We start from the raw sequence: 13,781 nt of genomic DNA, 5'->3' as shown, positions 1-13,781 counted from the left end.
AAAACAGGAATTTCATTATTTGCTGGTAACAATGATAACAAGTTGAAAGACTAGAATATAAATGTTAAATACCTTCACAACATCAACCCAGTTCCAGCCTCGAGGAAGTTCTCCTTTGTGATCTAGAAGACAAAAATAGTAACTTTATTTCCAAGACCAATCAGCTAGTTTCAAATTAATATTCTAAATAAGATTTTTATACTATTATACACAACAAATAGATTAAAAATTTAAATGACGTATTACTAAGTTGGAAACACAGTTTATCATTATGAATCGATACTGTTCTCCTGGGAATACCCGCAAAATATTTTCGGTATACTCCTTTTTTACATTTATGACATTGCTGTCCAAGAAAAATCTGAAAGCAAGGAAAAAATCTGGAGACGGGTTGGCAATGCCAGAAGAGCAGTTAATCCATTTATTAGTTTCACACATTTGCATGAAGCTTCTGCTTTATCTAAGGTCATTGCTTATTCAAGAAAGAACCTGTACTGTTCTGTTTAATAAATTAGCATTTCACACCCAGAAGCCAGGCTCAAGACGGGAAGACCAACAAACACAGTCTAGCTTGGCTTCAAGACTAAGAGGAGGGCTGGCTAACTTATGTATTAGTTGCTGTGCTCTGATAAAATATTCATTATTTAATCTAACATTCTTTAAAAAGGGCTTTAGTCTGTTGGGATTGCATGGAAATTCGCTCATAATAGTTTATAAAGTGCTTTTATTCTTTTAACAGAATATTCAAAGAATAGCTTAACAAATACTATCTACAAATTCTTCAATTTAAAAGTGGCCTGATTTCCTTTATGCTTGATGTATGCCATACATGTCTCAACTTTATGAAACCTTCAAAACTTAAAACACTCAAAACAAGTATGTTATATGAATTTTCCAGCGAGGGAAAAAGAAATTAACCCCCGATACTTGTAAGGGAGAAGCAGTATTACTGGAGCTCAATTTTAGATGACACCAGTTCTTTTCTCCTTCATGCCAAGAAGAATCGTATCCCACTGGTTACTGGTTATAAGGAGCAAATCACCATGTGCCATGGCTGTCCCATTAAAGTTTTATTTAGAAAGAAAGCTCCAAGTCACAAACTCCTATACTGTCATTATAGGAAGGTAATGGCTTTAGGGGGACATCATCGAAGAGACGAAGGTAGGGAGATATTACTGAAATGGAAATGAGTGATCACAGGTCATTCTGTATGAAAGCAACAGTACCTAACTGACATAGATGCTACAACACTCAAAGAGAGAGAAACCGAATTCTAGACAACACCGTAAGGGCTTACAATTCACTGCTTCAGTTGTTTTTATACTTTAATGGTGCTCTGACATTAGGTATAATGAATTCCTAGCTTTTTTATTTCATAAACCATTACCATTTCAAAAATGCATTTTGGGGACAAACACAGAGCTGCTATTTGCCACAGACAGACATTAAACAAAACATAAACCAAAAAAACTGCCATTCCATTACAAAAGAAAGGGCATTTAAAAGGCCCTCACCAAAATAAAAGGGTCAGTTCTTCTCAACAGAGAAACTTTTTAACCTCACACTAGTAGCACACACATAGATACGTAAGTATAAATGCGCAAGTGGACAAATGACAATGTCCTCATTTTCCCTAACTGAAAACGTTCACAGACTATTATCAATTCGCAAGTTTTCAGGTTAAATAACGAAAAGTAATCAAACAATATTGCTGATATGAGCTGGAGTTCATAATCTCTAAAGGACTTTTGTTTCTTGTTTAGGACACAAGGGAATTCTATTCTTTTTTTTTTTGATACACAGTCTCCCTCTGACACCAGGCTGGAGAGCAGTGCAGTGGTGTGATCTCAGTTCACTGCAACTTGTGCCTCCCGGGATCAAGCAATTCCCCTGCCTCAGCTTCCCGAGTAGGTGGGATTACAGGCGTCCGTCACTATGCCCAGCTAATTTTTTGTATTTTTAGTAGAGATGGGGTTTCATCATGTTGGCCAGGCTGGTCTCGAACTCCTGACCTCATGATTCGCCCACCTTGTCCTCCCAAAGTGCTAGGATTATAGGCGTGAGTCACCGTGCCCAGCCAAGAATTTTATTCTTAAATCTTATTGTTGTATAAATAAATAAATGTTAAATTACTTATCACACTAAGATCTAATGGTATACCAGTATTCATTTCAAATGAAAGCTGTATTTCAAAAATTGTTTAATAACACACACCTCCCAAAGAGATAAACAAATACAATCCCAATCATGTCAGAGCTCCAGGTAAAACACGTTTTTGCAGACTATTCGAATGTTCCTCAATCTCTAGACTCATTTATAGTTACTTGGCCCCTCAGTTACCTTCTTTTCAAATGATGATCTCTTGTGATGAAGTAATAGTAAGTATTTTCTTTTCTTTTTTTTTTTTTTTGAGACAGAGTTTTGCTGTTGTTGCCCAGGCTAAAGTGTAGTGGCACGATCTCGGCTTGCTGCAACTGCTGCCTCCTGGGTTCAAGAGATTCTCTGTCTCAGCCTCAGTCTCAGTATGTTGAAAATATACACATGACCCAAAAGATCTCTGACCCAAATGTTCCAAGAATAAAAAGTACAGAATTAATCTAGATATATTCACCACATGACACTAAAAAGCATCCATTTATCTGGGTTATAAAAGGAAAAAAAAAAAGGTCAGGCGTGGTGGCTCACGCCTATAATCCCAACACTTTGGGAGGCCGAGGTAGGTGGATCACCTGAGGTCAGGAGTTCGAGACCTGCCTGGCCAACATGGTGAAACCCGTATCTACTAGAAATATAAAAATTAGCCAGGTGTAATAGCATGCATCCCACTTGAACCTGGGAGGTGGAAGTTGCAGTTAGTTCTCATGCCACTGCACCCCAGCCTGGGCGATAGAGCGAGACTCTGTCTAAAAAAAAAGAAAAAATAGAAAAAAGAAAGAAAAAACACACAAACCTGTTTTATCTGCCAGCTTACGCTTCTGGGCTTTTGAAAGTTGTTCTTTCTTGTCTTTTTTCTTACTTGATGGGGCTGTATTAGGAGTTTCAATTGAGATGATATTGCTTATTGTTGTCTAAAAAAAAGAAAGAATTCTCAGCCTCATGCTTTACAACCTGTTACATGAAATACAGCTACATTCTGAAATGGGTTGATAATTTTTACACTTACGAATAAAAGAATCCTATATTATTACGATTCATTTTTTAAATCAAGTGCCCTTAACACATTATTGGTTTCACTCTTTTAAAAGTTCACATCAAAGGACATAATATTAGTTCAGTTGTTATAACCAAAATCCTGGGAAAGAAGATCTGATTATCAGCATCACGTTGAAGATCTGAGGTTCCAAGGTAGTTTTACAATTCAGTTAACTTGTTATTATTTGGAAATCTAATTAAAATCTTTCTTTTCTTTACAGAGGTGTTTCTCAGTGTGAATGTTTGGCAATTTTCACATGTCTTCAGAAAAATCACGTGTACCTCCCTAGAACATCCTGGTTCCCGGAAGAAAAATTTTAAGACATTTAGGTTAATGCAGTCAGGGTATATGATAGCTAAAACTTAAAATGCTTCCTAGGTCTAAGCATTGCCGCAAATGTTTTCCACATACCACACATTTGATCCTCACCACAGTCTTACGAGGTAGATGCTATATAAGCCATTTTACAGATGAGGAGCTGAGTATGGAAAGATTAAGAAACTTGCCCAAAGTCACAGAGTTGGTAAGTGGTGCAGTGATGTGAACCCAGGCGGTCCGGCCCCGAGTCCACGATCTTAGCTACCACCCTCTACTGCTCCTCCAGTTGCCTCTCAGGGTTCTGTGTCCTGTTGGGAATGTGAAAGCCAAAACCACCCAAACCGAAGACAAGCCTTGCTGCCAAAAGCTTCCCGCTGGGTTCACAAGACAAAACTCAACTAATGAACCGATGAAGGTCTTTTAGTGCATGACGTGATACAAAGGGGTCTCGTACACAGATGCTTAAGGTCAGGAAAGAAATATTTCCTAAAGCCATTCAGGAAATAACAATACAACATTCTATTCAATAAAGTCTCCATATGCTGCAACATCTACAAACTGAAATGTGGCAAGACTAATTACAGCCAGACAAGCCTCATGGAGAAAGCAGTTCCCTACTTACTTAGCTCTCTAGGCTTTACGAAGAGATGAGGCAAATATTAAAAACACTAGGTTCTACAATATCTCAGTTTTGGTGGGCATGAGACGCAGTCTACTCTTTGATCAAGGGTAAAAATCTAGAGACTATGATATCATTTTCTAGGTTAAACAGAAGAAAGGTGAAGTTCATTGTTCTTATTTAACTCAGGCATAACTCTCATTTTAACAAAAGTCTTCTTACAATTTTGAATATATATTAACTAGTACCAATTAATTACTACAGAGCAAAACCAGAACAACAAAAGAATCCGGCAAAAAAAAAACAAAACAATCACATACTCACTGTGGAATTGACGGGGTTGTGGTTCTCCATGAATTGGTCTTTATTGTCTTTGGCATATTCAAACAACGTATAGGTCATAGCGGTTCCAAGATTAGCTGCTACTGCTTCCTGCAGTTTGGCTAATATACTCTGCTTTACTGCTGATGATCTACAAAGAACAAGAACACCTGGCTGAGAAAAGCGTAACAGAGAGTGAAATGAGAGGCAGTAAAAACAAAACACTACTCACATGTTGTTGTTAAAAAAAGCGTTCATAGATATAATTGGAGGTGTTTGGGGATATGATTCTGTCCAGGAAATCTCTATTAAGAAGGCTTTGGGATCACCATTTTCACCTATCTGAAGAGAAGGGGAAATCTTAGGCTTGTAAAAGGTGATAAAAAGATAGAAAACTAAATTATAATCTTCAAAAGGGTAAGTTCTTTCCAATATTCATGCCCAGATCAGAAATGCAACATTTTGAAAAGTCTAGGGGTACAGGCTAGGACTGAGCAGGGGTGAAGGGAGCCTCAGGACAGCCTGACTTTAATTTAGTCCTATTACATCTGAATAGGTTCAGTTTATGCCCACGATTTGTCCCTAACCAGCCTACCAGCTTTTCTGGTACCACACCTACGTCTTAGGTATTTTTCAGTGTTTTCACCAGTTTTCTGAGGATTAAAATAAAACATCAACTTGTCCATGGGAGAGAATTGACAAAAATAATTCACAAACTCAACATACCTCATCTTTGTCTTAAATTACACAACTGCTAAATCCCAACAGGCACAACCCCAAGAGATCAGAAAATGAAATATAAAACTGAGAGAAAGAAGGAAAAGGCAAAGGATAAGGGAAAGGAATGCCTTCAGATGAGTAACAATTTCTGAATAAAGACATCTTTTTTTTTCTCTGCCAACTATTTAAATAATTTTAATCATAAAGAAAAACTGAAATAGTAGAATGAACACTCACTGACATTCATCTTATTCATCAAACACTTTTTGCACCATTTACTTTATCTTACCCCCTTTCCTACTCTCCCAATGGGGTTTTTTTCCCTTTTGGTTTTTGCCGAAATATTTAAAAGTAATGAAATTTCCTCAATATTTCAGTAAAGTATCTTAAGGACAGTCTTCATAACTACAAGATCATTATCACACCCAAGAAATTCAACATTGGTATAAAAATACTACCTAATAGATAAACCATATTAAAAACTACCCTATCATATCTAAAGTATTCTTTAATAGACTTTACCCCAACGCACAAATCCATAATCCATTGAGGGATCGTGGACGGCATTGGGTTGTTATGCCTCTTTATTCTGCTTTAATTTAGAACAGTCCCCAGCCCTCTCCCCTGCTTTTTTTTTTTTTTAGACAGGGTCTCACTATCGCCCAGGCTAGGGTGCAGTGACTCATGCCTGTAATCCCAGCACTTTAGGAGGCCAAGGTGAGTGGATGGCTTAAGGTCAGAAGTTCAAGACCAGCCTGGCCAACATGGTGAAACCCCGTCTCTACTAAAAAATACAAAAATTAGCTGGGTGTGGTGGTATGTACCTAGGAAGGCTGAGGCAGGAGAATCACTTGAACCCAGGAGGCAGAGGTTGCAGTGAGTCGAGATCATGCACCACACTCCAGCCTGAGTGACAGAACAAGACTCTGGCAAAAGTAAAAAAATAAAAAATAAAAATAAAATCCTCCCCCCTCAGCCACTGCAGTAGCTGGAACTACAGGTGTGTGCCCCATGCCAGGATAATTTCAAAAAACTTTCTGAACAGACAAGGTCTCCCTATGTTGTCCAGGCTGGTCTCGAACTCCTGAGCTCAACTGATCTTCCTGCCTCAACCTCCCAAAGTGCTAGGATTACAGGCATGAGCCACTGCCAGGCTTCCTCTTGTCTTTTAAGCCACCAAAAAGAATACAGGCTAATTTTCTTATATTATGTCCCCAGTTCTGAACTGATTGTTTTCTCTGTTCAGATTCAAATTAAGCATTTTTGGTAAGGAAACTACAGAGGTGACGTGGCATCTTCCCAGGGTATCACATAAGGAGGCACACAACATCTTCCAGAATCATCATTGGTGACACTAAGATTGATCACATGGTTAAGGTGATCTCTAGATCTCTTCCACACAAACATTTTCACTTTGTAATTAAGGAATAATCTTTCTGGGTGAGGTGGCTCATGTCTGTAATCCCAGCTCTTTGGGAGGCCAAGGCCGGTGAATCACTTGAGGCCAGGAATTGGAGAGCAGCCTGGGCAACATAGCAAGACCCTGTCTCTATAAAAAAAATCATCATCATCTGTGGGGTGACACCACAAAACTGTGTGAATACCTTGTTTCCAGATGACCTTTCACCAAAAGGCTAAAACCTTTGAGTGAGCAGTGCTTAAATGAATCAATTATCCTACTGGTGATTGCAAAAGGGTGATTTTCTAGAATGATTCATGAATCAACATCTCATCCTTGCAAAGGGTTATGCTAATCTCCTCTTACTATTTTTTTCTTTTTTTAAAAAAACTTTTATTTATTTATTTTGAGACAGAGTTTGTCACCCAGGCTGGAGTGCAATGGCGTGATCTCGGCTCACTGCAATCTCCACCTCCCAGGTTCAAGTGATTCTCCTCCTTCAGTCTCCCAAGTAGCTGGGATTACAGATGCCCACCACCACACCCAGCTTTTTCTGTATTTTTGTAGAGACAGGGTTTCACCATGTTGGTTGGCCAGGCTGGTCTTGACCTCCTGACCTCAGGTGATCCACCCTCCTCGGCCTCCCAAAGTGTTGAAATTATAGGCGTGAGCCACCATATCCGGCCTACATTTTTTACTTTTTAAGAATAGAGACGGGGTCCCACTATGTCTTGAACTCCTGAGCTCAAATGATCCTCCTGCCTTGGCCTCTCAAAGTGCTGGGATGACAGGTGTGAGCCACCATGCCCAGCCTTGTCTGTATTATTTTTAATATATATGCTGCTTTTAAAAATACTTATTCTTAAACAACGGCAGTAAGATTTACAAAATCAGGTACCCCAAATTAGTACCTGATTTACATTTTCTGACCACTAATTTTTCACCCCTATGCCTTCACCCTCAACTGCACTCTTACAAATAGAAGGCAAGGCTCAGAAATAAGACCAAATAAATGTAGGGACCTCCTGATATACCTCGGTAAGGAGGACTTGCAGTAACAGATGTCATAGGCTTATGTTTAGGTTTCAAATAGAGGTAGTTGGAGTGGTAAAAGTTACTTCAGGCAATCACTGTGTCCTCACTCATGGTGCATTTAGGAACAAGTGATCACATGCCTCACCCTGTGCTGGGTACTGAAGACACAAAGACAGCGGCAAGGCCATTCTTATCTTCAAGACATTTATATAACTTATAAAACTGCTGTATGAATAACAGTTCAAGAGTAACAGAACAAAATATGAAGAAATGGGGAAGAGTCAATTCTGCTTCAAAGTCGGGGAAGAAACAGGAGACGTGGCCCAAATATTAGCAGGTCCCAGAGGAGGCTTGAGTTAGGCCTTAAAGGAGAAGCAGGGAGATGACAGACATGAGGTGAGGGAAGGATCACACAGTGTGCGCGAAAGCACAGTACAGACACGAACACATAGGGGAAAACATAACAACCCGTGACGTCTAAGGGATGTGAGCGGAGGGGAAAGTTTGGAGAGACGGAAACTAACGGGAGGATTCATTGTGTCAAATGAAAAACTTTAGTCTTCATTTTATAGGCAAGAGGAATCCATGGAGAAACCTTTTCAAACAAGTGAATGGGATGACGACTTAAATGTTTCAGAGAGCCAGCTAGCACTGTTGGAGGACTAATGGGGCGTACAAGGGCTAAAGACACTTCACCAGGGAAGCCAACCAGGAGGCTACCAGACCGTTCCGTGTAAGAACTGGGGTCAGACTCAGGACGCGGGCAGAACTTTACCCCAGACCCTCCGCCTATCAATGCTGCCTCCTCATCTCACGTCTCCTTCTTCTTACATCCATCCTGAGTCACGTCAGTGTCCATCTTACAGTACGTAAAAATGGACTTGAGCATTCTGCATACGATGCTCTGAATCACTGCCACTGTGAATAGAGACATTTAGGAAAGTAAAGGGAAATTCTCAGCCTCCCATTTGCTAAGGAGAGAGTAGCAACTGGATTCAAATAGAAGGGCCTAGGACTTAGCTCCACTGTTAACTTTGGGCATTTGAGGCCCCCTAGTTATTATACACTTGGAGTTATTATATACAGGTAACTACCAGAAACTTCTTTTCTGCGATGGTTATGCATCAATCAAGCATAAGGATTATTTCTCATACAGTTTAGTTTCAACTGTGACAATGTTAATAACTGTAAACCTTTTACAAAAAACTTTCCCATTCCGTTACTTCTAATTATTTGTGGTTTTGCTTTTTTCCTCCAGGCTGGAGTACAGTGGCGCCATCTCGGCTCACTGCAATCTCCGCCACCCAAGTTCAAGCGATTCTCCTGCTTCAGCCTCCCGCGTAGCTGGGATTACAGGTGTGCACCACCACGCCTGGCTAATTTTTGTATTTTTAATAGAGACAGGGCTTCACCATGTTGGCCAGGCTGGTCATCAACTCCCAACCTCAGGTGATCTGCCTGCCTCAGCCTCTCAAAGTTCTGAGATCATAGGTGTGGGCCACTGTGTCTGGCCTACTTATGATCATTTGAATAAAAGGTTTATATGACTTTTTTACAAAATAAAATACTGTTACTATTTTATGTTAAAGATAGGATCATATAATTTTTAAGGTTTTTTCCATTTATAATGTCTTATGATTCTGGTACAATAAAAACAAGTTTATCCTGGTCTTTTTTTTTTTTTGAGATGGACTCTCGCTCTGATGCTCAGGCTGGAGGGCAGTGGCACAATCTCTGCTCACTATAACATCCGTCCCTCAGGCTCAAGCGATTCTCCTGCCTCAGCCTCCCTAGTAGCTGGGACTATAGGCTGGCAACACCACACCCAGCTAATTTTTGTATTTTTAGTAGAAACAGAGTATTGGTCAGGCTGGTCTTGAACTCTTGACTTTGCGATCCACCCACCTCGGCCTCCCAAAGTGCTGGGATTATAGGTGAGGCCACCACACCCGGCCCTATCCTGGTTTTTCAAAAGTTTCTGAATTAAGTTTTCAAACGTTAAAAACGACTGATGTTAGGGTGATGTTTCCATTTAAACGCTGTAGAAAGTACAGACATAATAAATTTAAACAAGTTGAAGAAACAAAACAAGCAATTTTAGCTGCTTTTAGTCTTTTCTAGCAAAGTTGTAAGTGCTCTCATTCATGCCATGTCTTACCCTATATTGAAAAGAAACTGGACTTAATTCCCGGAAGCTTTCATCTCCTTCATAAATAGAGCGTAATGCTTCTAGTTCCATCTGAAATAAAGAGTTGAATGAGTTTTGTTTAGCGGTACAAATGAGTTAGAAATAGAGGGTCTTTACTTTCTCATTCAAACCCACTCAACTGTGTAAAACTTGACTTACACAAGCTTAGATACTTACCATACACACGCATGCAGCACACGTGGCAATAGGACTACCAACGATACTTTAAAACTCTATGTCAAGCACTGCTAAGCATTGTACAATGTATTATTGCACTGACTTCTCAAATCAACCCTGTCAAAAGGTCCTATTATTTTCTACTTCCTACTAGGGAGGCAAGAAGTCTCAGTTTAAGCCACTCCACAGCAAGTGCTCTTAGCACTCTGCTAAAGAGGAACCTGGGTGTAAGGAGCATTAAACCTCGAGATGAGAACTATAAAAAGCAATACTTTGCTGTTATTTACATCCATTCCTTTTATTTGTAATCCTTCCCATAGAGTGATACAAGGGTTTAAAACACATCTAAAGGCAAGAAAAATAACTTTAAGAAAAAGGTTGACAAGTATCTACCCAAGATGAGATCAAGGGCTGTCAGAGAAAATGTAACTAGTAATCCTTGCCTGGATATTGTTTTTAGAATATTTTGGTATTACAACAGAAGTTCATCACTGTGATCACTGATGAGTATCTGAGAAAAGAAGAAAGACTGCACTTGGGTCCACGTTTGAATTTTCAAGAATTCTACAAACTAAAGATGGTGAAAGTGGGCTTGATCTACGGTAAAAATTTTATAATAGAAATTACTGGCTGTGTGTACGTGGTGGCTCACGCCTGTAATCCACTGCGCGCGCGGTGGCTCACGCCTGTAATCCACCGCGCGTGCGTGGCGGCTCATGCCTGTAATCCCAGCACTCTGAGAGGCTGGGGCAGGCGGATCACCTGAGGCTAGGAATTCGAGATCAACCTGGTCAGCAGGGTGAAACCCCATCTCTACTAAAAATACAAAAATTAGCCAGGCGTGGTGATGCGCACTTGTAATCCCAGCTAAGCGGGAGGGTGGGGCAGGAGAATCGCTTGAACCCGGGAAGCGGAGGTTGCAGTGAGCCGAGATCGCGCCACTGTGCTACAGCCTGGGTGACAGAGACTCCATCTCAACAACAACAACAGCGAAAAGAAATTATTAGAGAAATAGTGTCTGAGGAACTGAGAGAGTAAGGAATAGTCCCCAAGATCTAGGAAGCATATGGAAAACAAGAAATACCCTTCTTAGAAAGGGAAACTTGATTGGCACAATGAAGAAAGGCATAAAATACAGACTATATTGATTTCAGCAAGGCTCCACAAGTTTCCCTTGCTACCTTTACAGAAAAAAAATACAGAAATTCAAGCCGGATTCAAGAAATAACAAAGATTAGATTGGAACAAACAACCTTACTCAAAATATAGTATGACTCCTTCTGTCCCTAATCCTTTGCTATATTTTAATTAATGATTTAGACAGAAACAAAAATAGAAGGCAAGTTTATTAAATTTGTGGATGATAATTTGTTGGGATAATAAACAATGCTGATGGTAGAATAAGAATTCAAAAAGTCTTTGAAAAGCAAGCTAATAATGAAATTTAGCAGGGTAAGTAGAATTTGTATTAATATTAGATATCTAAATATAAAAGTTGAGGATGAAAGACAAGGCCAGGCGTGGTGGCTCACGCCTGTAATTCCAGCACTTTGGGAGGCCAAGGCAGGCGAATCACCTGAGGTCGGGAGTTCAAGACCAGCTGAGTTCAAGACTAGCCTGACCAATATGGAGAAACCCATCTCTACTAAAAATTCAAAACATTAGCCAGGCGTGGTGGTGTGTGCCTTAATCCCTGCTACTTGGGAGGCTGAGGCAGAAGAATTGCTTGAACCTGGGAGGTGGAGGTTGTGGTGAGCTGAGATCCTGCCATGGCACTCCAGCTTGGGCAACAAGAGCAAAACTCTGTCTCAAAAAAAGAAAAAAAAAGAAGAAGAAGAAGAAGATGAAAGACAAACTGCTTTGTATAAAGCACTTAAAAGGTTTTAGTTAACAGTAAATTGAACTAGACAAACAGTATGATGCCACAACTCTGAAACAGGATATTAACAAAAATCAAATCTGTCCACTGACACGTGATTCCAGGATGGTGAGGAAATTAAAGAATGGATGTAGGAAGAAAAGCTAAAAAGAATCATTTCATCTGAGAAGAGGTCTGAGGAACCTGGCAGCAAACTATCTTCAAAGATCAGAACATCAGTCATCTGAAAAAAGAATAACATTTTCTTGTTAAAGTGGAGATTCCTGGGCCCGCCACAGACATTTCCATTCAGTAGGTTTGGGGTGGAGTGCAGGCATCAGTTCTCCAGCAACCATCTAAATGGTTCTGAGGTAGTGCACTACGGTCAAACGCCAAGAAACATTGTGCTGTATGTTCTTTGCTTTGCAGGGAGGCAAGGCTATTAATGCACTGACTTAGAAATTTACCTGGCAAGAATATTTTAGAAGCGATTCCGGTATCAACTAGCTAGCTTGTTGGACTTTGGGTCCTTTAAAGGTTAACTTCCAATCCAGAGATTCTATTACATTAATCACATAAAAATGATCAGGGCCAGTGCTGTGGCTCATGTCTGTAATCCTAGCACTTTGGATGGCTGAGGCGGACAGATCACCTGAGGCCAGGAGTTCGAGACCACCCTGGCCAACATGGTAGAACCTCGTTTCTATTAAAAATACAAAAAAATTAGCCTGGTGTGGTAGCACACGCCTGTAAGTCTGTATGCCAGCTACTCCCCAGGCTGAGGCAGGAGAATTGCTTGAACTTAGGAGGTTGGCCGAGACCGAGCCACTGTACTCCAGCTTGGGCAACAAGAGCGAAACTCCATCTCAAAGAAAAGAAGGTGAAGCATTATATTCTAAATTAACAGTGAACTACTACTTATCTACCACCCAATAAAACTTGGTTTCTAGTCCCTATTCTACTATGTACTCACGGTGCAGCCCTAGGCTACTAACTTACCTTTGTGGACGTCTCCTCATCTACCCACCTATCGAAGTTAGAAGGTTCCCCTACAGATGGTCTGTGGCACCCGCCCAACTCTACTGTTACATGATTCAGTGTCAAAATGGCAACTCACAAGGAAATATCTGAGCATAAACCATAAATTCAAGTGGTACATGAATGCTCAAAATAGATGAGTAAAAGATTTCACCAAACAATATGGACAGAAACCAGAGGCACCACTCGTGTCACTTTCTTTCATCAGAAATGTAACTAACTCATCTCTCCACTAGCCAAGAGATTAAAAGGTGACCAGACTAAAATTTAAAGGTGATCAGCAAAACTCAGTAAACAGGCACTAAACACATGGGATTCAAGGAGAGCCAAGAGCACTGAGTCGTGCACCAAGGACGCTCATCCCTGTTATTAAGGAAACCTGGGGAGACTCCCGGGTTTGCAAAAATGAAAAATGCGGGTGGAACAGACGCAGAGGCGGACTCCTGCCCATTCATGCGAGCTTGGATGAGACGCCGGTGAACTCGGGGCGACATCGGTGAACTTGGGGCACCCCCGCCGGCTCCGAGGGCGCAGGGCACGTGCCAGGCCGCTCGTCCGGGCACTAGGTCTCACCAGGGCCCGGGGCTCCGCGCCGCGCCCGCGCGGGGAGAGTGGGGGGGCTCACCTCTTGGTCCTCGTTGGCACTCATCGCGCCGGTCGCGGGGCGCCTCCAGAGCGGAAGGCGTCCGCAACAATCAAGAGAAAGCGAGGGCAGCGGCCCCGAGGCCCGGGGTCCAACTTTGGCTCCTTGGCTGCGTGGGCAGCACAGCCTCGGCACTGGCAGACGCCAACCGGGCGCGCCCTGGGGTGCAGAACCCCAGCCGTGGCAGGTGGGGCCTGGGAAGTGCAGCGTCTTCCCGACGCCTGGAGGAGGAGCGCGTAAGGTTCCGGGACAGCGATTGGTGTAGAGCGCTG

General features: G+C 41.4%; 1 protein-coding gene across 1 annotated transcript; it reads right to left on the bottom strand.

The window, feature by feature from the left end:
* On the bottom strand, window positions 1-13,705 carry RWDD4 (RWD domain containing 4). The gene is made up of 6 exons (XM_078366189.1): window positions 13,492-13,705; window positions 9,764-9,844; window positions 4,684-4,793; window positions 4,455-4,602; window positions 2,951-3,068; window positions 1-122 (listed from the first exon to the last, which is right to left on the bottom strand). Exons 1-6 carry the CDS (start codon window positions 13,513-13,515, stop codon window positions 16-18), a joined length of 588 nt encoding a protein of 195 aa, XP_078222315.1. The 5' UTR covers window positions 13,516-13,705; the 3' UTR covers window positions 1-15.
* Window positions 13,706-13,781: the final 76 nt, after the last annotated feature.

Source organism: Callithrix jacchus, chromosome 3 (genome assembly GCF_049354715.1).
Source record: "Callithrix jacchus isolate 240 chromosome 3, calJac240_pri, whole genome shotgun sequence".
Taxonomy (NCBI): domain Eukaryota; kingdom Metazoa; phylum Chordata; class Mammalia; order Primates; family Cebidae; genus Callithrix; species Callithrix jacchus.
Note: the sequence above shows the minus strand (reverse complement) of the source record. Positions and strands in the feature narration are given on the sequence as shown.